General features: G+C 35.4%; 2 protein-coding genes across 2 annotated transcripts in view; both read left to right on the top strand.

Moving 5' to 3' along the window:
- The window catches only part of LOC111373493 (syntaxin-132-like), a 28,895-nt gene extending 24,140 nt beyond the window's left edge, over positions 1-4,755 (top strand). Inside the window, exons 7-16 of the mRNA XM_022996024.1 lie at positions 397-445; positions 893-981; positions 1,067-1,140; positions 2,345-2,387; positions 2,477-2,537; positions 2,641-2,666; positions 2,741-2,818; positions 2,898-2,978; positions 4,083-4,148; positions 4,379-4,755. Of these exons, the coding sequence (XP_022851792.1) occupies positions 397-445; positions 893-981; positions 1,067-1,140; positions 2,345-2,387; positions 2,477-2,537; positions 2,641-2,666; positions 2,741-2,818; positions 2,898-2,978; positions 4,083-4,148; positions 4,379-4,552 (741 nt within the window). The 3' untranslated portion in view covers positions 4,553-4,755. The remainder of the gene's footprint in view (positions 1-396; positions 446-892; positions 982-1,066; positions 1,141-2,344; positions 2,388-2,476; positions 2,538-2,640; positions 2,667-2,740; positions 2,819-2,897; positions 2,979-4,082; positions 4,149-4,378) is intronic.
- Positions 4,756-17,258: 12,503 nt separating this feature from the next.
- LOC111373510 (5-methyltetrahydropteroyltriglutamate--homocysteine methyltransferase-like) lies at positions 17,259-23,895 on the top strand. Its single transcript, XM_022996046.1, has 17 exons — positions 17,259-17,359; positions 17,845-18,198; positions 18,288-18,375; positions 18,586-18,713; positions 18,798-19,189; positions 19,272-19,435; positions 19,599-19,679; positions 19,778-19,944; positions 20,029-20,134; positions 20,260-20,510; positions 20,657-20,858; positions 20,946-21,231; positions 21,330-21,391; positions 22,644-22,709; positions 22,940-22,993; positions 23,294-23,359; positions 23,585-23,895. The coding sequence occupies exons 2-17, from the start codon at positions 17,849-17,851 to the stop codon at positions 23,729-23,731; spliced, it is 2,610 nt and encodes an 869-aa protein (XP_022851814.1). The 5' UTR covers positions 17,259-17,359; positions 17,845-17,848; the 3' UTR covers positions 23,732-23,895.
- Positions 23,896-24,191: the final 296 nt, after the last annotated feature.

Raw genomic sequence — 24,191 nt, 5'->3', positions numbered from 1 at the left:
CCAATTGAATCATATGAAAAGGCAATGTTTCACTAGTAAACCAGAGGAATCTAAGACTGTTTATAGGATGGACCTGTCAGGATGAAACATTATCTGCTTGCTCAATTCCCTGAAAGCAATTTTACAATTCTGTTTCTCTGATAAGTAAAGATAAACAGTAAAAGCTTATTAACTGACATAAATACATGATACTTTACCGTATGCCCTGTAGTGTACATAGGATTGTATATATGCACATGAAATTGCTTTTTTGATAGCTATATGTGGTTTTTTTTAGTTAAATCTACAGAAGGTCTGCTTATACTTCACAGTCGTACTGTAGGTTAGTCAAAACAAGTTAAAAATTTTGCACTATGACATATAATTTGTTGTGCCTTCTGCCAATGTTCTTTGCAGGATGCTCATGAGGAATCCAAGGCCATAACTAAGGCTGCTGCTATGAAAGGTAATTTATTTCTGCTTGATTGCATGCTTCAATAGGTGTTTCAGGAATTAGTTTCCATGATACTGTGAAACTTCAAGCTTGCCAAATAGGCATGTACAGTGAAAAAATGTTTTATATATTCTTAAGGTGACAAAATGTTTGTATCTTGCATTTAGATACCAACCTAAGTCACCTACAGACGATGTTAATTTTTGGATCCTACTTCATTTATTTGTACATTCTTTTTTCCAAATTCTGATATGACTTGTTACCATCACTTTTCTTCTTTTCAATTCTCATGGTCAATTGTTCTTGGTGGTTATGAAATGCATATATATTTTAGTGGTGGACTTGTGTTGTTATACCTGTATTTGGTGAAAATACATGTACTGTGTTCTTGCAATTTGTTTTTAAATTGACTTATCATTGTTTAAAACTTGGTTATGATCAACTGTGTACAATCTGCAGCAATCAAGAAACGAATGGAAAAGGATGTCGATGAAGTTGGAAAAATTGCCCGCCTTATTAAATCAAAAATTGAGGAACTTGACAAAGAGGTGAGGAAAAAATATAGCTCGTGATATTTAAAGTTGTCAAGACCTGTTCAGTAGTGTTATTATTTATTGTTTCCTCGTCTTACAGAATTTAGCTAACAGACAAAAGCCTGGATGTGGAAAAGGATCAGGGGTAGACAGATCAAGAACTGCAACTACAGTGTAATTTAGACTCCAATTCTCATGTCCCATATCATTATTCTATATGATGCTAGTGTTGCATGGCAGACATTTAAAATGACATAGTTTATAATGTTCATGAATTTTGAAAATTTGCTTTATCTGCATCAGACACGGAAACAGAGTTACCTACACATGATTGGTAGGCATGTGGATGATATCTTCTCACCAGCCAAATATTTTATCAAAAGAAAGAAATAATTACAAAATTAGAGTCCTCGTCCTCATATACATAGATAAGATAAATTAAAGACTAATGAACTATTCTCCACATCCACATTGCCCATACTTGAGTTGTAGCCCACGATGATATAAATGGGACAGCCCTACCCACAAGCAAATAGTATCAACAAAATGGTCGTTGAAACTCGATCATTCCTCCCATTCAAATTGACAGGATGACAGCCATTGGTACCATTTTACCATTTGAAATTAAAGTTTGTATATAGGCACGTAGGGGATTGCCATAAACCATTAGAATTGAGCTCATTATATAGTTTTGCTGTTTTTCTTATAGTTTGTCGACATCTGCATAAAATGGCCTGAGTAGTTAGCGATTATATCAGTGCTATGTAAGGATTTCACTATTTATAATGATTCCTTGCCTACATACATGCATAGACCCTAACCGCTCCACCCACCCCCACCCTTAGGGGGGGGGATTATCTTTTAATTTTAAGTTCACATCCTCTTGAATAGCACATTTTACTGGCTGATTCACCTTTCTCTTTGCACTTAGTTGTGTAATTCTTATGCGAACTTTCACTAGAGAAGGTTAAATCCGGTAATGATGTCAATTGAAGATAGGCTCATGGATTAGTTGTTTAATAAGTAGTAACATCCATCCTCTTCATTTTGGTGGTTGTCACCATTTTGTGATCTCAGATCAACATCAGAAATGTTTGTTGTTAACTGTTTGTAATTAAACTACTAAAACCCATTGGGTTTATTTTGCACCGGTCAGATAATCCGGGCAATGAGCAGAATTTATTTGAACAAATTTATGGGTCCATATATTAGCTAGCCTAAAAAAGCTTGTTAAGTCATACTCTGTCAGAATTATCCTCAATGTCTTGATCATTGTTGTTCAAGCTTTCAGAGAAGTTATTCTAATTTAATACTTATATGTATGTGTAATGATGCATTCCATAAAATGTTGTTTTCTAAATGATTGTTTTGACTTTAGTGCCATGAAGAAGAAGTTCAAAGACAAGATGTCTGAATTTCAGGTAGGTCAGATGTATGATATCTCTAAATGGTTTCATTTCTTTCCAACTTCTCTTCTATTTCTCACTTCTATTAATGAAAACTTTTGCAGACTTTAAGAGAAAGCATCCATCAAGAGTATCGCGAAGTAGTCGAGAGGCGTGTATTCACAGGTTTTAACCCTTTCCTTCTTGTAAAAAAGGTTGCAACTTTTTTCAATAACTTTCTTATAGTCCTGACAAATTGTGATGGTTTCTTGTTTCATGTGATCATTAGTGACGGGAAATCGAGCTGATGAAGAGGTAAATTCAGTTCTATTTATAATTTGAATAAATCTTAAAGCACAAATTTACTAAGTATTCAATTATACTTGCAGACAATTGATAGATTAATAGAGACTGGGGACAGCGAACAGATTTTCCATAAAGCAATTCAAGAACAAGGGCGAGGCCAGGTTAGCTATAACTTCTACCTTCTTTATTTGTCTTCTATCCCCTTTTAACCATTGCTTTATTTATTATTTTTTCATGCAGATAATGGACACGCTTGCAGAAATTCAAGAGCGTCATGATGCCGTTAGAGATTTAGAGAAGAAGCTTCTAGACTTGCAACAGGTATATGGTTTATTTGTTGGTGATGACAATAAGAATAAAATACCACTCAGCCACATTGCTACCGGCTATTAAACTCGATGTTTTGTCTTCTTGAACTCCCTCGTCTTGTTAAGATCAAATTAGTTAGATACTGTTATCTATTTATTTAATGCGTTTTCTTTGTGCACTTGTTTGATTTTAATCTATTCTTGGCCTTCTCACGTTCGAGCTTATAGTATTGCATATTCATACTATTGCTACTAGGTTGTGTTGAGTGTTTAGTGTTGACTGTTGAGTCTGTTAGCTATGAGCAAACGTAACTGTTTGTTTTCCCTTGCTTAATACCATCATTACCGTGTTTTGAAACCTTTTCACGGACCGGCAACTGCTGCTAAGCCGCATAGACATGCTAAATACTTAACTTTATAAAATTATATAATAATAGCTGGTGGTCATTAGTTGATTAGAGTGTAAAACTAAAAATCTTTAAATCTCAAATTTGATAGATTTCCCTTAAATTCATGCCTAATTGACATGCAGAAGCTGGTGAATCTCAGTTTGTTACCTTTCCACTTTTCATGTGTATATATATATGCCAAACATGTGTAAACCCAGGTAGTGTCTTGGATGGAAGATTTCACGCACCAAATATCATCAGATCCCTTCCAATTCGCCCCCCATATGTCCTACTTTGGTGTTTGCTTTTCAGGACTTGGAAATATTGTTTGTAGTTGCGGGAATAAATTTATTGCATGTTTGGTTGGTGATTAATTATAATTTAAGTGACTATAAGTTGTCGATCCTACAAAATGTGTAAATAAAAAGTGGGTAATAGTTATGGGTACTACAAAAATATGTGGATAAAAGTATGTTTGACGTGAAGTGATAATAAAATAATCACCAACTAAATATGCACTTTTTCTGCCCATGACTTGCACTATTCTCGACTACCTAAGTGATTAAACGAGTCTAAAAAGTGACTGTTAGCCTTGCATCTGTTTCTGTTCTCTTTCCTTTTTTTTCCTGCTATGTTATGAAGAAACTTTATTTCGAAATAACAAACTGAAATCCATAGAAAATGATTGCAAAAAATTGCGTAATTCTTTGATGTATTACCCGGCACAGATATTCATGGACATGGCAGTATTAGTGGATGCTCAAGGAGATATGCTCGACAATATTGAATCACAGGTAAAGAAAACTCGAACTCTCCCAGCTATCTTCAGGTTGCCTTGTGAGAACTATGAGCAAGCCATGTAAAAAAGCTATTTATGACCTTTTCGACCATAATTGATGTCAATTATTGAATTCTACAATGCGAAGATTTTAATTTCATTAATATCCAATCCTGCCCCATACCACGTAGCAAACATGCACTGTGTGCATATAGTAGACTGATCTCAACCGACCGATTTTCTCAGGTTTCATCTGCGGTCGACCATGTGCAATCCGGTAACACCGCGCTTCAAAAAGCAAAAAGTTTACAGAAAAACTCGAGGAAATGGATGTGCATTGCAATCCTCATTCTCCTTATTATCGTGGCAATAATCGTTGTGGGTGTACTGAAGCCATGGCAGAACAATAATGGTGCTTAGCTATTACCACACCATGTATTATATCAACACAAAAAGGATGCTAAATGGAATTGTTTTCCTACTTACACTTCATCTTCATTCTCGAGGTCAATTCGTTTAAATTTGTGTGAGTGTGAGTGGAACCAATTATATTTATATATGACACTCTATTTGTAAGTGTAATGTTCTATCTTAAAAAGTATGCACATTGTCTTCCTCTAGTTTTTACCTCCGATCAATAAGTAATTTTTTTTTTTTAAATTTCAACATCATAAAAAATTATTTATTTCAAATTTGATATATACTTATTAGAAGTTATAATAATTTACTTATAGGTAAAACATGCTTGGCCTGTCAATTGTTTAAGGAGAACTGAAGTGACATCGTTTGATGTTATTTTGGCAACACAATGTCGTTTTCATATCTTGAAAGTAAGCTCCTATTAGCCGATGTATATTTGCTCTAGTGGTAAGGACATTGGCATTGCTGGCTGAGGTTCCGTGTTCGAGTCCTCTTACCAGCATGGTGGTACTGTGCCTCTCCAAAAAATCCCTCCATACGTGTAGGGCCAAGCGGTGTATACTAACCCGTAGGGCCAGGCCGGAGGTGGGGTTTCTGGAGTATGGGGCCGCAGTGCGGTGGGGCCAGTCACTTTAAAAAGTTTACCCTACACAGTTGCCCCCCAGGGCACTTCTCCACTGGCAAAGGACGGACGCTGTCAAACCTGACAGAGCAGAGGTCGTGAGTTCGAAACACGGGGCTCTTGGAAGGCAAGGATTTATTCTTGGAAGGCAAGGGAACATTTGGAAGGCAAGGATTTATTCTTGGAAGAGAAGTAGGAACTTGGAAGGCAAGGATTATTCTTGGAAGGCAAGGTGCAACTTGGATTGGCTTGCTTGGCACTTTGTCAGACCAGGTGGGGAGCGCTCGGACCCTGGCCAGTTGGAGGCACATCCTGCGATTAACCGGACTGTGTGAAGAGGGGCCGGATCACAGACCCAAGGATTAGTCAAGAATTGGACACCTTGTAAAAAAAAAAAAAAAGTAAGCTCCTATTAGATAAAAATCATATTTTTATTAGATTTTGATAAAAGTTGATGTTATGGTTTCACATGTGCCTAAAAATCACTTGAAATCAAGAAATCTGCCACTAGAATTTTATCCCAATAACATGAAATAAGTATTTTTAAAAGCAATTTTATATTAAAATTAATTGATTTTTGAGTGCCAACTGTGGAATGAGAACGGCGCAAGCCTCACTGTGCTTTCTTTGATAGTTCACCATATTAGTTTTTCTATGCCCTACGTTTTTGTCTTTTGGCTGTTCAAAAATCCAAATATATATATATATATAAATAATGGTTATGAAATGGGTCAACTTTGAGCCCAAATTTCAGTGGGACCCACCTTTTAATTAATACGGGACCTAACATATTCACGTTCTACTCCGCGAGATGATTAACGTGATATATTTATTTATCGAAAATCATTTAAAATTGAATGAAATATTAAGTGTTAAAGTAACCCACATAAACTAAGGATTATGGAAGAATCTGATTTTCCAAATACTTATCCCACATAGGAAAGTTAGGAAACTTTGGTGTGGTTTATAAGGTGAAAGTTTGGAATTAGGTTGGGGCCCCAAGGGGTACCAATAGTCTTTGGAAGGGGGAAGACCTATACCCTATTGGGTTCGGTCATAAACCCACGCGCGCGCGCTGCCGTCCGACCGGTACGGCACGGCACGAGCACGTGTCCGAGTCCGGTGCCGGTACGGGTGGACCTTTACACTATATTAACTTTTTGGACAAAATTTTGGGCCAAATTGTAAATAATCAAATTCTTGGGTACAATATGAAATTTAAATTTTGGCTTATTCCGGGTGTTTTATTTTTTTTAACAGTCGACTGTTTACCGACCAAACAGCCGACTGTTAACTGACTTAACAGACACGACTTTTAAGAACAACATGTTTGTTCGGAATTTTGAGGCTTGTCTGAAAGGTGATGACTGTTCGAATGGCCACGAACAAGTCTATAAATAGCCAGCCTCTCTACCAGAAAATTTACACCATTTTCATTGCAAACTTTCTATGCTTTGAATCTCATTTTCCCTCTCTCTCGTTCTGATATTGTCTCGAAGTAAAACACACTTCGTTGAGTTTGTTGGAACTCCTGCAGATTGCAGTGCTGCTTCCGTAGGAGACGAAAATTCATTCTATCCTGAGAAACGATTGCTGGACGCCTTTAGCACCATTGAAGGCAACCAATTCGTTTTAAGGAAATATCGTGAAATCGGTGGGCTCGAATTACTGTTTAGATCCTGTTGATCAATTCTTACATTCAGGTGATTCTATCGGATTGTTTTCGAAGGAGTAACTTCAAACTCAAGAAACAACAATCTTAAAACGAATTTGCTGCCTATTATTATTTTGTTTCTGTTTCTACTCCTTCTTACCGTTGATCTTCTGATTATGTTTCAGAAATGGCAACTTTTGGTACCACACTCCCGAATACAACCGGGGAAAAATCAGAAAAGTTTAATGGGTCAGATTTCAAGCGTTGGCAACAAAAAATGCTTTTTTATCTGACGACGTTAAATCTGGTTAAATTTCTCAAAGAAAACGCGCCTTCATATACCGAGCAAGACAGTGATGCTGAAAAATTGGCTGCGGTTGATGCATGGAAGTATTCTGATTTCTTATGCAGAAATTATGTACTTAATGGACTGGATAACACATTATATAATGTGTACTGCAATGCTAAGTTCGCAAAAAAAAACTGTGGGAATCTTTGGACACAAAGTACAAAATCGAAGATGCCGGCACGAAGAAATTCATTGTCGGTCATTTTTTGGATTATAAAATGGTTGACAACAAGACTGTCATATCTCAAGTTCAAGAACTTCAGATCATACTTAGCGACATCCATGCCGAAAGAATGAAACTAAGTGAATCATTCCAAGTCGGTGCACTAATTGAGAAATTATCACTTTCATGGAAGGATTTCAAGAATTACCTAAAGTACAAGCGAAAGGAAATGAAACTTGAAGATATCATTGTCTGATTGAGAATTGAAGAAGACAATCGCAAAACTGAAAAAAGAAATGGTGCATCTAATTCGATGGAATCAAAAGCCAACATTGTAGAAGGAGTCTTCAAGACAAGCAAAAAGAGGAAGCACAATGGGGAAGGACAAATTGGTTCTTCAAAAACTGCTAAAAAGTTTAAAGGCAACCGTTACAATTGTGGCAAGGCAGGACATCGATCCAAGAATTGTCGAAAGCCAAAAAATGTGAAGGAAAAACTAACCAGGCCAATGTAACAGAACATGAGAACCTCACTGATAAGGTACAAGACATGAATCTTTCTGCGGTCGTATCTGAATGCAACTTAATTGGAAACACTAAGGAGTGGTGGGTAGATACTGGAGCTACTCGTCACATATGCTCGAATCGCGGGATGTTCTCTACAAAGCAATGGATCATGATGAACATCTCTACATGGGAAACTCGTCATCTTCCAAGGTAGAAGGACATAGGAAGATAGTGCTGAAAATGACAAGTGGAAAAGAGCTCACTCTGAATGATGTTCTTCATGTGCCCGATATTAGGAAAAACTTGATATCTGGTTCTCTACTAAGTAAGAACGGGTTTAAGCTAGTATTTGTCTCGGACAAATTTGTACTCTCAAAGAATGAAATGTTTGTAGGAAAATGCTACCTGAATGAGGGGCTTTTTAAATTGAATGTAATGACTGTTGTACCTCCAATTATGAATAAGAATAAATTTTCTTCTTACTTGCTTGAGTCATTTAACATTTGACATGGACGATTAGGACATACAAGTTATAACACTTTGTGTAGACTAATTAAATTAGATTTATTACCAAAGTGTGATTTAAATCCTAATCACAAATGCGATATATATGTAGAAGTCAAAATGTCACGTCTACCCGTTTGTTCTGTTGAAAGAAGTACCGAACCCCTAGATTTAATTCACACCGACATGTGTGATTTAAAATTTGTTCAAACTAGAGGAGATAATAAGTACTTTATCACTTTTATCGATGATTGTACTCGATATTCCTATGTGTATTTGCTCAAAAGCAAAGACGAAGCAATTGAAGTATTTAAACACTACAAGTTAGAAGTTGAAAATCAACTTAGCAAAAAGATTAAGGCCATAAGAAGTGATAGAGGTGGTGAATATGATTCACCATTTGAGAAATTCTGTTCGGAATCGGAATTATTCATCAAACTACCGCGCCTTATTCTCCTCAATCTAATGGTATTGCTGAACGCAAGAATCGAACATTGAAGGAGATGATGAATGCTATGTTAATAAGTTCTGGATTACCGCAGAACTTGTGGAGGGAAGCCTTGCTTTTTGCCAACTATATTCTTAACAAACTACCACATCGAAAAACGCAAAAGATACCTTATGAAGTATGGAAAGGTCACAAACCTAATTATAAATACTTGAAGGCACGGGGATGTTTGGCTAAGGTAGTAGTTCCTAAACCTAAAAGGGTTAAGATAGGACCTAAAACCATTGATTGTGTATTCATTGGTTATGCCTACCATAGTAATGCATACAGATTTATGGTATATAAGTCTGAAATACCTGATATGTATGTTAATACAATTATTGAATCAAGGGATGCTACATTTTTCGAAAATACTTTTCTTCATAACATGCAAGGTGAATCAAATTCACAAAAGAGATCTCGTGAAAACGAAGAGAATATAGATCAAGAATCTATAAATGAACAACCTAGACGAAGTAAGAGGGCTAGGACGTCAACCTCCTTTGGGCCTGATTTTCCAACGTATTTGTTAGAAAATGAACCTCAAAATTTTAAGGAGGCTATGTCATCAACCGAAACTTCATATTGGAAAGAAGCTGTTCATAGTGAAATTGAATCCATACTACAAAATCATACTTGAGAATTAGTAGACCTCCCTCCCGGTAATAAGCCTTTGGGATGTAAATGGATTTTCAAAAGGAAAATGAAAGCAGATGGATCAATCGACAAATATAAAGTAAGACTTGTCGCTAAAGGCTACAAGCAAAAAGAAGGTCTTGATTATTTCGATACCTATTCTCCTGTAACAAGAATCACATCCATACGTATGCTTATTGCAATAGTAGCATTGAATGGTTTGGATATACATCAAATGGATGTTAAAACGACATTTTTGAATGGGGAATTGGATAAAGAAATTTATATGGAGCAACTTGAAGGATTTGTGGCCTCAGGACAAGAAAAGAAAGTGTGTCGACTTGTTAAATCATTATATGGATTAAAGCAAGCTCCTAAGAAATGGCATGAAAAATTTGACATGGTTATGATGTCAAATGGTTTCAAAATTAACGAGTGTGACAAATGTGTTTATGTCAGGAACACTCCAAATGGATATGTCATGGTATGTTTATATGTAGATGACATGTTGATTATGGGTAACAATGATACCATAATTCAAGCTACAAAAAGGATGCTAACAAGTAAATTTGAAATGAAGGATTTACGTGTGGCCGATGTTATATTATTATTAAAATTTCTAGAACATCTGATAGTCTCATATTGTCTCAATCACACTACATTGAGAAGATTCTTGATAAATTCAAGAAATATAATATTATTCCTATGAAAACACTTATGGATGTTAGTATGCATCTTGTTTCCAGTACTGGTGATAGGAAGTCTCAATTGGAATACTCTCGTATCATTAGCAGTTTAATGTATGTCATGAATTGCACTCGACCTGATATTGCCTATTCAATTAGTAGGCTAAGTCGATATATAAGCAATCCAAGCACTGATCATTGGAAGGCTATTGTTAGAGTTTTAGGGTATTTAAAACATACCCAAAATTTTGGATTGCACTATTCGAGATATCCAGCAGTACTTGAAGGATACTGTGATGCAAATTGGATATCAGATACTAAAGACTCCAAATCAACAAGTGGATATGTCTTTACACTTGGAGGTGCTGCAATATCATGGAAATTTTCAAAACAGACATGTATAGTTAGATCAACAATGGAATCTGAATTCATTGCATTAGACAAAGCTGGAGAAGAAGCCGAATGGCTACGAAACTTTCTAGAAGATATTCCATGTTGGATAAAACATGTGCCTGCTATATGTATCCATTGCGATAGTCAATCAGCAATTGGTAGGGCACAAAATGCAATGTACAAGGGTAAATCTCGACATATACGTCGTAGACACAATACTGTTAGACAATTGTTCTCTATAGTTAGATCAACAATGGAATTTGAATTCATTGCATTAGACAAAGTCGGAGAAGAAGCTGAATGGCTACGAAACTTTCTAGAAGATATCCCATGTTGGATAGAACCTGTGCCTGCTATATGTATCCATTGCGATAGTCAATCAGCAATTGGTAGGGCACAAAATGCAATGTACAACGGTAAATCTCAACATATACGTCGTAGACACAATACTGTTAGACAATTGCTCTCTACAGGCATTATTTCTATAGAGTATGTGAAATCAAAAGAGAATATTGCGGATCCGCTAACTAAAAGTTTAACAAGAGAGCAAGTCAAAAGTTCATCGAAGGGGATGGTATTAAAACTAATAAAATAATCAAAAGTTTCCATGGTGGCAACCCAACCTAGTTGACTGGAGATCCCAAGATCTAGGTTCAATGGGACAACCGAACTGTGAAAAACTTAGTATGCATTGGGAATATTTTACTTCTACCCATTCCTATGATGAGCTAGTGCCTAGCTGCCGCAAAATAGGTTAAGATACACTTTTAATTATTTCTATATCTTGATTCGTTCAAGTGAAGTATAGCAGAATACTCTTTATGGAAATCACCTATGTGAGTGAGAAGGGGCCGCTTCTAAGAGAATTAGGTGAAGATGAATTCTCTAAAAACCACTCATGAACCAGGAGATGTCCAAGGCCAAAATGGACACAAACGTGAGAACCAACTGTGTTCGAAGAAAACTGTGTGACTTCTATTGTCTAGGTTTCCATAAACGGCTGACTGTTCAAAGCAACTTGCTATTGATTGGCTAAGGAATTCCGATAGATTTTACTAGGGAAAGTTCAAAGTCATTGACTACTTATCCCGATGCAGTCTTCTTCAAATTTTTCTTTGAAAAATATATCAGATATTATCGTTTGGAATAAGGCTAACATATTTCATTCATATGGGGGATTGTTGGAAAAAATGGTTATGAAATGGGTCAACTTTGAGCTCAAATTTCAGTGGGACCCACATTTTAATTAATACGGGACCTAGCATATTCACGTTCTACTCCGCGAGATGATTAACGTGATATATTTATTTATCGAAAACCATTTAAAATTGAATGAAATATTAAGTGTTAAAGTAACCCACATAAACTAAGGATTATGGAAGAATTTGATTTTTCAAACACTTATCCCACATAGGAAAGTTAAGAAACTTTGGTATGGTTTATAAGGTGGAAGTTTGGAATTGGGTTTGGGCCCTAAGGGGTACCAATAGTCTTTGGAAGGGAGAAAACATATATCCTATTGGATTCGGTCATAAACCCACACGCGCGCGCCGCCGCAGCCGCCGTCTGACCTGCCGGCATGGCACGAGCACGAGCACGAGCACGAGCACGTGCCCAAGTCCGGTCCGGTCCGGTTCAGTTCGGTGCGGGTACGGGTGGACCTTTACACTATATTAACTTTTTGAACAAAATTTATTTAAAATTTTGGGCCAAATTGTAAATAATCAAATTCTTAGGTACAATATGAAATTTAAATTTTGGTTTATTCCGGGTGTTTTATTTTCTTTTAACAGTCGATTGTTTACCGACCAAACAGTCAACTGTTTACCGACCAAACAGTCGACTGTTAGCCGACTTAACAGACACGACTTTTAAGAACAGTATGTCTGTTCGGAATTTTGAGGCTTGTCTGAAAGGTGATGACTATTCGAATGGCCACGAACAAGTCTATAAATAGCCAGCCTCTCTACCAAAAAATTTACACCATTTTCATTGCAAACTTTCTGTGCTTTGAATCTCATTTCCCTCTCTCTCGTTTTGATATTGTCTCGAAGTAAAACACACTTCGTTAATTCGTTGGAACTCCTGCAGATTGTAGTGCTGCTTCCGTAGGAGACGAAAATTCGTTCTATCTTGGGAAACGATTGCTGGACGCCTTTAGCACCATTGAAGGCAGCAAATTCGTTTTAAGGAAATATCGTGAAATCGGTGGGCTCGAATTACTGTTTAGATCCTGTTGATCAATTCTTACATTCAGGTGATTCTGTCGGATTGTTTTCGAAGGAGTAATTTCAAACTCAAGAAACAACAATAGAGACAGAGAGAGAGAGCTATTATGATATGATCATTTTATCTACTTATATATGTTGCTGGTTTCAAATAGGACCTTTAGTTTTTCAATCAGTTTGGGGCTTATATAGGGCCAGATCTAAAAAGATTATATTGTATAATTTTAATTTTGTTGATTACAAATGAGTTCTCCTTGAATTTTTATAGTTTCACTTTCTCTTAAATGGACAATTGAGATTAAATATATTTTATAGTTCATAATTTCATTTTTTTATTTTTGTCTAGACTAGATTCTTTTTGGTAGATATGTTTCTACGAACTCTTTATTCAACTATTATAAATTTTTATTTCTTACTAAGTGGTACATCTCTCTTCTATATTCTGAAGTACTTGCTAATAGATTTCTCTCTAAATTTATCAAGTCTTCCGCGAATCTCTTCAAAGTTTTGTCAAATATATAGGTTGGATGCAAGATTTTTAGCTAGTTTTAACCTTTGATCTATTTTCATGTTACACATCTAGGTCCATTGCATACTCCAAGTACATCATTGAGTGCAAGCATTGACTGCATTTAAATATTTTTAGTTTTATCACAATCGGCCGCCATCATTTTTGAAAATGTAGATATTTTTAAACATCTATAACTCTTATATTGAAACTTAAATATATTAAGAGTGATTAAGAATGGAATATGATATGTATTTTTTAATCAATGATGAAAATTAATATTCTGGCAAAATTAGCATATAAAACTTGAGAATCACCTAATTTTAACTTGTTTATATTTATACATTTTCTTTTGCTAGTCCTTATTGTGAAGAATGAATTCTTACTTGCACTAGAGACAGTTGTGTTAATATCACTTCTTTTTATACTATTTCTTTGTACTAACCTCAACTTCTTTTTATATAATATTAATTATTGGAACCCATTTGTAGGTTCCCTGGATTGGAAATTTTATACGAGAATTAATCAATAGATATATGAAAATCGTTACAAATAGCAAATTCGATATTTTCTCTCTGAAAAAATGGTCGACTGCTTCAGCAATTAAAATTTATGCAAACTATGTCCCCGTTTGACAATAATTTTTATAAAACTTTTTTTTCTCAAATTTATTTTCAACCACACATTTTCACAATAAAATATTTTGTACATAAACTAAAATTTTTTATTCTACCATGTGATCGTACGTCACATTAGTGATTTTGGATGGATTATCTAACCAAAAAGAAAATTGTGATTCTGATTAATTTTATATCATATAATTGTGACAATTACATATGGCATGAGTTCATGTAAGACGTGACAAAAAATTGTGATTACTTCTATCTTGTGAAATTGTGGCAACTTCATGTGGCGGTTGTTTGTGTAGATTAAATAGTGCTAGCTGCTGCGATGGAATGGGAATCCATTTGTGTCACCCACAGGGGACAAAATTTTTAGCTAGTTTATTATGCAGTTTACAAAAAGGGAAAGAACAAGATTGGACCCGAGAAAGAGCTTCCTATCCCTATAAAGCCGTCTTCCCTTGTTCATTCTTGGTTGAGTATAGTATCCCGGCCTATTTCAACTACTAATAAGGGGAAAAGACTGAGTAGTACAACTCATAGCATGGGGGTGATAGTCACAAATATCCTTCCTATTCACCAAACCAAACATTTCAAAGATGGGGTACTTAGTTCGTGCTTCTATAAAGAAGAGCCATCTCTTTCTACCACACGTTCCTATCAATATCGATTAGAGTATGTTGAAAGAGAAATTTGCACAGGCCCCCACGAATACCAACAAAGGTGGAGTTCATGTTAGATTATATCTCCTCTTTCCCTATTAGCATTTATCCTTAAATAACATATCGATTCTTCCAGTGGTCTCTCTCCCACCTAAAGCCCGTCCTTCCAACTTTAGTGCTCGCGGAGCTTTTGGCAGTAAGTCAAAAGTGTAAATGATATTCCCTATCTAAGACTATTTCCAATCTTCCCTGAGTCCTTTGAACAGTGCTTAGGTCGCGCGTAGAAAAATCCTTATTCATCTTCTTCGAACCCTCTACTCGTTGGGATTGAAGAGAATCTTTGAAATTTGAATTTCTTCATTGTTATATAAGAAATTGCTCATTAAGTCTTTCCCTATTCTATGGCCTTTTCTGCTTCCGTTGTATAGATTTTATTTAAAAGTTTTAGGGGCATACTTTCTTCTTTTCTTCAATATTTGGGGACAGTCATAGCATTTGTATCTTTCACATGATCTCTATTTTTTTATTTTTTATTTTGAATTTTGCTACTCGCACATAAAAAATGGTGCATGAGTAGTTACGTAAAATGATATGGAAGAAAAAAATTGGATGAAAAAAGTTGATCATGTTTTAAATTGACAAATTGTAGAGTGCCGTGTGGACATTATGTAATCCCTTACGTAAACCTTGATATACATGTAGCAAATTCATTTTTTTAATGTATTTTGCAAGTTTATTGAATGGAAACATAGCCATTTTTTAAATTTATTTTATCGCTCCTTGCTATTGGAGCGACATACCAAAAAGGAAAATTGGAATAAACAATTTTGATTCATTCTCTTTTGTAAAGCGTCTGTATCCGCTTTCTGCCTATGTTATGTCGAGTCAAGACGAAATTAGACATAACACGATTCCGAATAGAAAATCTCAATCATTTCTATTTTGATCATTTCTTTTCTTCTTCAATTGTATCAAATCTATGTTTTGGAACCAACAATGACCAACACACACTTTTACTTTACTTTAACTCATTAGATTCAATGTTAGGTTTATTACATAATAACATTATGGCTCATATAATGGTATCACTTCTATGTTGCAAAGTATTAACCACAAATTTGGTGGCTCCTTGACTATATAAATTGAAATATAATGATTATTTTTTTCTTAGTACAAATTGGGAACAATTCATTCTCTCCAATCTCCACATCGTGATAAAAAAATTATTTAAATTCCTATAATTTGGGAACAGTGTCAAAAATGAAAAGAAAACTATATAAAAAAATCTAAATTTTTTTAATTAATTAAATTCCTAAATATCTTATTAAAAAAATATTAGTAAACTATTTTTTCGTGATTAAAAAAAAAGAGAGAGAGAGAGAGAGAACATGTCATCTAAAATTTTGGAAACATTATAAAAAATATAATAAAATTATAAGCAAAATTTTTGAATTATTAGATCCCTAAATATCTGATCTAAGAATTTTGTATTAATAACTTAATTTTGTTAAAAGTAAAAGTCAAATATTCGACTCTAAATTTTTTGAAAAATGAATTTGAATGAAAAATTTCTTTACGTGATAGCTTATTTTACTTAGAAAAATAAATTAAAACTTATTTAAAAAAAATTTTAATTAAAAAATTATTTTTTTAAAAATTATTTTTTATACATAGTACAAAGTTACCATTTTACTTTTTTTATTTTTTTTTATTTTTAAAATTAGACCATGTTTGACAACCATTAGTTAGAAAAAGGATAGTGATTTTTAGGAGAATGAGTGATTAAAAAGTTAGGAAAAATTTTGAGTTTACATATTAAATATTTTATTGTGTGAATATGTGGCTGAAAATGAGTATGTGTAAAAAAAAAAAAAAAAAAAAAAAAAAAACAAACACTGACCGTTTTACAGCTCAGTTTCTAGGTAATTTTTGAAATTTTTGCATTCCTATTATTACATATAACATATTCATGTCTAAATTTTCTGTTTTCCTTAACAAAATTAATCAGGTTTCTGAATATTACCAAATGGATTTTGATTGAATGTCAAGGAAATGGGTATCTATATTTTCTTTTTTGAAGTAAATTTTGGTTTTGATGACATTATGTCAACTTTATCTGACTTAAAAAAATTACTTGCAGGGTCCGCATGGAGTAATTTTTAGATTTATAACTGAAATAGGGGAATGTAGTAATTAATTTAGGTCATCTGAGAGAGACGGACGTGGGGAACTCATCTGAAAAGGTTAAAAACAAATTTTCGTACCTTTGACGAGTTTGGGCTTATGTCCATTTTGCGGTTGTACATTCTTTATTGATAAGTCGACAGAAGTTGTCTTTTATTGGAAATAATTCTTGTTTGTCAGACTAGTCAGAAATCTCTTCTCGTAGCTAAATTTCCTCTCAATTTTCGGAGTTGGTAAAATTTAGAGGGTGTTTGAAAAGTATTTTTACGTAAAAATGTATTTTAAAATAATAATTTGATGGAAAGTGCGTGGTTGAAAAATAAGGAAAATTTTTTTATTTACGTATAATATTATTTTAATAAAAAATTTATAGTTAAAAAGAAAGGAGAAAAAAATGGGTACCAAACGAATGCTTAGTACACCGACCAAGCGCCTGACCACACGCTCTCCACAAGGGGCGTGACACCCATTTCCATCTCGCCAAATAAGCAAAAATGATGACACAAATATAGAGCCGCTCTGCAAGCAGCAAGACCCCTTTCCTTCTACTTGCTCCTCTTCCTTCCCAGCACTTTGTACCCCCGATTCTCGCTCTTCCGAAGGTACTCGCACCACCCATTTCGTTTATATTTTCTTGTTTCTGCTAAATTCTCTATTGTCTCTGTTTATTTCAACATTTTTTTTTCTTTTTGTTTTTCTTTTTTTTTTTTTTTTTTTTTTTTTTTGTTTTTTTTTTTTTTTTTTTTTTTTTTTTTTTTTTGTAGATTTTTGGTTTTTTATCTACCATTTTCTGTGTCTTAAAATTTTTTTTGTAGTAGTGAATTTTATCTTGCTGGTAAGAATCCGTAATCAATTCTAAGTATTTAAATGCTTTTCATGTTAAAGTGCTAATGAATGGGCGTACTTTTCTATAATTAGCATATATGTGGGCACTGAAAACAATCTTGTGGATAATAGGTGGTGACATGTCACTTTAGGAAATCTGGGCTTATGTATAAATGATAGTTATTATGAAGTAAAAACCTTCCGTGATTAATGAAAGACTGGTGTTTGATCAAGGATTGATCTAAAATTTGAATTTGATCAGAACTATGGCGTCTCACATTGTTGGATACCCCCGTATGGGTCCCAAGAGAGAGTTGAAATTTGCTCTTGAATCCTTTTGGGATGGCAAGAGCAGTGACCAGGAGTTGCAGAAGGTGGCAGCTGACCTCAGGACTTCCATCTGGAAGCAGATGGCTGATGCTGGCATCAAGTTCATCCCCAGCAATACATTCTCTTACTATGATCAGGTTCTTGACACAACTGCAATGCTTGGTGCAGTCCCCTCAAGGTACAAATGGACTGGTGTTGAGATTGGATTCGATACTTATTTCTCCATGGCCAGAGGAAATGCCTCCGTGCCTGCTATGGAAATGACCAAGTGGTTTGACACCAACTAGTAAGTCATAGATGAAATCTCTTGCAAATTTTCTAATTTCTATGCCACTGATGTTCAAATATTGATTAATGTTGATTTTCTTGATTCAGCCACTTCATTGTCCCTGAATTGGGACCCGATGTGAAGTTCTCCTATGCTTCTCGCAAGGCAGTGGATGAATACAAGGAGGCTAAGTTGGTATGTGATATGTTAGAATCTTCTCACATCTTACACAGTTGTGACTAGTGATTATTGCCCTAATATTTTTGGCAAATTGCATTTGTGATATAGGTTATTCAATAGTTCAAGATTCACATAAAGTTGCATGTTGCACACGTTGCAGTTCATTAAAAAATTTGTTTAATATTTTTACTTGACTTGATTGATGTGATATTTTCCTTCATGCAGCTTGGTGTAGATACAGTTCCAGTACTTATTGGCCCTGTCACATACTTGTTACTCTCAAAACCTGCCAAGGGTGTTGAGAAAACTTTCCCTCTTCTTTCTCTTCTTGACAAAATCCTTCCTATCTACAAGTAAGAACCGCTATTTTATTGTTGATCAGAGTATACCATTTTATTTATCAGGATTGGCATTAAAATGTACCACCACCCCTGCAGGGAAGTAATTGACGAATTGAAGGCAGCTGGTGCTTCATGGATTCAGTTTGATGATCCTACCCTAGTGTTAGACCTTGAATCTCACCAACTGGAAGCATTCACAAAGGCCTATACTGAACTGGAATCATCCCTATCTGGCCTTAATGTTCTTATTGAGACCTACTTTGCTGATGTCCCTGCAGAAGCATTCAAAACCCTTACTGCTCTAAAGGGAGTTAGCGCATTTGGTTTTGACTTGGTTCGTGGAACTAAGACTCTAGATCTGATAAAGGGTGGATTCCCATCAGGCAAGTACCTATTTGCAGGATTGGTTGATGGAAGGAACATTTGGGCAAATGATCTGGCTTCATCTCTCAGCATCCTGCAAACTCTGGAAGGCGTTGTAGGAAAAGGTAGGTTGTGCAGAAGTTGCAATTTAAGCTACACACATTATTTCTATCGAAAATTAACATTTTCCAATGATTTGTTATGCAGACAAGCTTGTGGTCTCCACGTCTAGTTCACTTCTCCACACTGCTGTTGATCTCATCAATGAAACTAAGTTGGACGCAGAAATTAAATCATGGCTTGCTTTTGCTGCCCAAAAGGTTGTTGAAGTAAATGCATTGGCAAAGGCATTGGCTGGTCACAAGGACGAGGTATGCTTTATACTGTAATTTTGAAATTGATACAGGGAGTTGTTTCATAATAGGACTTTAAATTTGGCCTCAAAGTTTCTTTCCCCTTGATTCTAGTTTTATTTTAACATTTTCTCTGTTTTTATTGACTCTTTGTGTCTGTCTCCTGTCATTTTATTCTCAGGCATTCTTTTCTGCTAATGCTGAAGCTCAGGCTTCTAGGAAATCCTCTCCCAGGGTGACTAATGAAGCTGTCCAGAAGGCTGTAAGTGATTCATTTGCATATTTTTTCTTTTAGGCGTTGGTTGCTTTTTTACATAGATCTTATGCTTACCCGCCTATGCTTGCTTTTTTGTCACTTAGGCTGCTGCTTTGAAGGGTTCTGTCCACCGACGTGCTACAAATGTTAGTGCTAGGCTAGCCACCCAACGAAAGAATCTTAACCTTCCTATTCAACTAAGCACCACTATTGGTTCATTCCCTCAGACCATTGAACACAGAAGAGTTTGCAGTGAATACATGGCTGAGAAGTGAGTGATTCCTGATTATTATTCATTCTGCATTTAAAATAATCCTTTGGAAAATTCTCCTGAAAGTATGGTATTCCCACATAGGATCTCGGAGGAGGAATATGTTAATGCCATCAAAGAGGAAATCAGCAAAGTTATCAAGATCCAGGAAGAGCTTGATATTAATGTTCTGGTTCATGGAGAACCCAAGGTAATGCTGCACTTGTCCAAGAATGTCGTACTTTTTGCTGATACTAAATCGATACATCATTTTGGTGCATGCTTAACGTGTAAAAGGATTCTATAATGTTAACCTTCTGGATATCAATATTTTAGAGGAACGATATGGTTGAGTACTTCGGAGAGCAATTGTCTGGTTTTGCCTTCACTGATAATGGGTGGGTGCAATCTTACGGATCTCGCTGTGTGAAGCCGCCAATCATTTATGGTGATGTGAGTCGTCCCAAGCCAATAACTGTCTTCTGGTCCACTGTTGCCCAGAGCATGACCAAGCGCCTGATGAAGGGAATGCTCACTGGCCCTGTTACCATTCTCAACTCGTCTTTTGTTCGAAATGACCAGCCAAGGTAATTGGAGAAAGTATTCCACTCACAAACTCAGTCATCTTTCTTAATTAGGATGAGAGAGGAATAGATGGATAGAAATATTTCAATTTATCTTTTTTCGTAATTTAGTACATTATTAACTTGATATATATTTTACTTGTTCTCAGATTTGAAACTTGCTATCAGATTGCTCTGGCCATTAAGGATGAAGTAGAGGATCTTGAGAAGGCAGGCATCACCGTTATCCAAATTGATGAGGCTGCATTGAGAGAAGGCTTGCCCCTTAGGAAGTCCGAGCATGCTTTCTACTTGGATTGGGCCGTCCACTCGTTCAGAATCACGAATGTCGGCGTTCAGGACACGACCCAGGTGAAGACCTTGCATTCCCTCGTGCTCGACACTCACATGCTATTGTTTATGTTTGTTAACGAGATTATTTTATTTCGTTTCCAACAGATCCACACCCACATGTGCTACTCTAACTTCAATGGCATCAGCCACTCTATTATTGATATGGACGCTGATGTGATCACCATTGAGATCTCTCGTTCTGACGAGAAGCCCCGATCTGTCTTCGGCAAGGGAGTGAAGTATGGTACTGGAATTTTCCCAGGTGTTCACGATATCCGCTCCCCCAGAATAAAATCAACGGAAGAATTTACTGACAGATTTAACAAGATGCTTGCAGGGCTCGAACCCAAAATCTTGTGGTTCAACTCCGCTATGGTCTCAAGATTGGCAAGTACGCTGAAGTTAAACTGGCCCTCCAGAATATGGTTTTTGTCATTCTATCCCGTTTTAGCAATTGCTTTATTTATTATTTGATGGACACGCTTGCAGAAATTCCAGAACGACCTGATGCCAATAGAGATGTAGAGAAGAAGCTTCTATACTTGCAAAAGGTATTATGGTTTATTTGTTGGTGACGATACTAAGAATAAAATACCACTCAGCTACATTGCTACAGGCTATTAAACTCGCTTGAACTCCTACTTAGTCTTGTTAAGATCAAATTAGTTAGATCCCGTTATCTATTTATTTAGCACTTGTTTGATTCCCATTATTTTTAAAATACATTTTTCTCTGTCTTATTTTCAACTAAGCATTTTTTAATAAAATAATATTCATGCAAACCCAAGACTTTTCATTATTTTTTAACCACGTATTCTCCATCAAACCACTTTTCTAAAATGCATTTTTGGAGAATAATGGGGCTCAAACCGGCCCTTAATATGTTTTCTTTGTATACTTGTTTGATTTTAATCTATTCTTGGCCTCCTCACTTTCGAGCTTATAGTATTGCATATTCATATTATTGCTATTAGGTTGTGTTTAATGTTGATCGTTGAGTCTGTTAGCTATGAGCAAAGGAAACTGTTTGTTTTCCCTTGCTTAATACCATCATTAGCGAACCGGCATTTGCTGCCAAGCAGCATTGACATGCTAATTAGTTAACTTTATAAAATTATATAATAATAGCTGATGGTCATTATTTGATTAGAGTGTAAAACTAAAAATCTGTAAATCTCGAATTTGATAGATTTCCCTTAAATTCATGCCTAATTGACATGAAGAAGCTGGTGAATCTCAGTTTGTTATCTTTCCACATTTCATGTATATATATGCCAAACATGTGGAAACCCAGGTAGTGTCTTAGTTGGATGGAAGATTTCATGCACCAAATACTATCAGATCCCTTACAATTCGCCTCCATATGTCCTTCGTTGGTGTTTGCCTTTCAGGACTTCAAAAGATTGTTTGTAGTTGTGGGAATAAATTTATTGCATGTTTGGTTGGTGATTAATTATAATTTAAGTGATTATAAGTCGTGGATCCTACGGAATGTGTAGATAAAAAGTATAGTTATGGGTACTACAAAAATATGTTGATAAAAAGTATGTTTGACTTGAAGTAATAATAAAATAATCACCAACTAAATATGCACTTTTGCTGCCCGTGCCTTGCACAATTCTAGACCACTTAAGTGATTAAATGAGTCTAAAAAGTGACCGTTAGCCTTGCATCTGTTTCTGTTTTCTTTCCTTTTTTTTCCTGCTACATTATGAAGAAGCTTTATTTCTAAACAACAAATTGAAATCCATAGAAAATGATTGCAAAAAATTGTGTAATTCTTTGATGTATTACCCGGCACAGACAGTCACGGACTTGGGAGCAGTGCTGGATGCTCAAGGAGACGTGATCTATAATATTGAATCACAGGTAAAGAAAACTCAAACTCGCCCTGCTGTCTGTGGGTTACCTTGTGAAAACTATGAGAAAGCCATGTAAAAAAGCTATTTATGATCTCTTCGACCATATTTGATATCAATTACTGAATTCGACAATACGAAGATTTTAATTTCATTACTATCAAATCCTGCCCGATACTACGTAACAAACGTGCTCTTTGTGTATATAGTCGGACTGATCTCCACAACCGATTTTCTCAGGTTTCATCTGCAGTCGACTATGTGCAATCCGGTAATGCTGCTCTTCAAAAAAAAGTGGGTAATAGTTATGGATACTACAAAAATATGTGGATAAAAAGTATGTTTGACCAGAAGTGATAATAAAACAATCACCAACCAAATATGCACTCTTTCTGCACGTGACTTGCACTATTCTAGACTACCTAAGTGATTAACCGAGTCTAAAACTAGCTGTTAGCCTTGCACCTGTTTCAGTTCTTTCACCTTTTTTTCTTGCCATGTTATGAAGAAACTTTGTTTCGAAAGAACAAATTGAAATCCATAGAAAATGATTGCAAAAAGTTGTGTAATTCTTTGATGTATTACCTGGCACAGATATCCTTGGACATGCCTGCATTGGTGGATGCTCAAGGAGATGTGATCTATAATATTGAATCACAGGTAAAGAAAACTCAAACTCTCCCTTCTGTCTTCAGGTTACCATGTGAAAACTATGAGCAAGCCATGTAAAAAAGCTATTTATGATATCTTCGACCATATTTGATATTGAATTCTACAATACGAAGATTTTAATTTCGTTACTCTCCAATCCTGCCCGATGCCACGTAACAAATATGCACTTTTTTGTATATAGTCGGACTGATCTCTACCAACCGATTTTCTCAGGTTTCTTCGGTAATCAACCATGTGCAATCAGATAACACTGCGCTTCAGAGAGCAACAAGTTTACAGAGAAACTCAAGGAAATGGATGTGCATTGCTATCATCAGTCTCCTTATTATCTTCACAGTAATCGTTGTGGTTGGTGCTTAGCTATTCACCACACCATATATTATATGAACACAGAGGATACTTCAAGGTAAAGCATACTTGGCCTGTCAATTGTTAAGAACTGCAGTGACATCGTTTGGTTGAAATTTTGGCAACACAATGTCGTTTTCATATCTTGAAAATAAGCTCCTATTGCATGGAAATCATATTTTTAGTAGATTTCAATAAAGATTGATGATTATGGTTTCAAATGTGCTGAAAAGTAACCAGAAATCAAGAAATTTGCCTCTAAGATCTTATCCAAATGACATGAAATAAGTAATTTTAAAAGCAATTTTATATTAAAATTAATTAATTTTTTAGTGTCAATTGTGGCATGAGAACGGCGCAAAACCGCTTTCTTACTAGTTCACTATAACATTAGTTTTTCTATGCCCTATGTTTTTGTCTTTTGGCGGTTGAGAATCCATACAATCCATACAATTCTACCACTACACACACA

This window comes from Olea europaea, unplaced genomic scaffold (assembly GCF_002742605.1).
Source record: "Olea europaea var. sylvestris unplaced genomic scaffold, O_europaea_v1 scaffold1137, whole genome shotgun sequence".
In the NCBI taxonomy this organism is placed as follows: Eukaryota; Viridiplantae; Streptophyta; class Magnoliopsida; order Lamiales; family Oleaceae; genus Olea; species Olea europaea.
Note: the sequence above shows the minus strand (reverse complement) of the source record. Positions and strands in the feature narration are given on the sequence as shown.

Excerpts from the sequence above, each read along its gene's own strand:
- LOC111373510 (XM_022996046.1), top strand. The coding sequence starts at position 17,849 with ATGGCGTCTCACATTGTTGGATACCCCCGTATGGGTCCCAAGAGAGAG. Across the intron at positions 18,714-18,797 it reads AAAATCCTTCCTATCTACAA|GGAAGTAATTGACGAATTGA; the intron begins GTAAGAACCGCT and ends CCACCCCTGCAG. Across the intron at positions 19,680-19,777 it reads ATGAAGCTGTCCAGAAGGCT|GCTGCTGCTTTGAAGGGTTC; the intron begins GTAAGTGATTCA and ends TTTGTCACTTAG.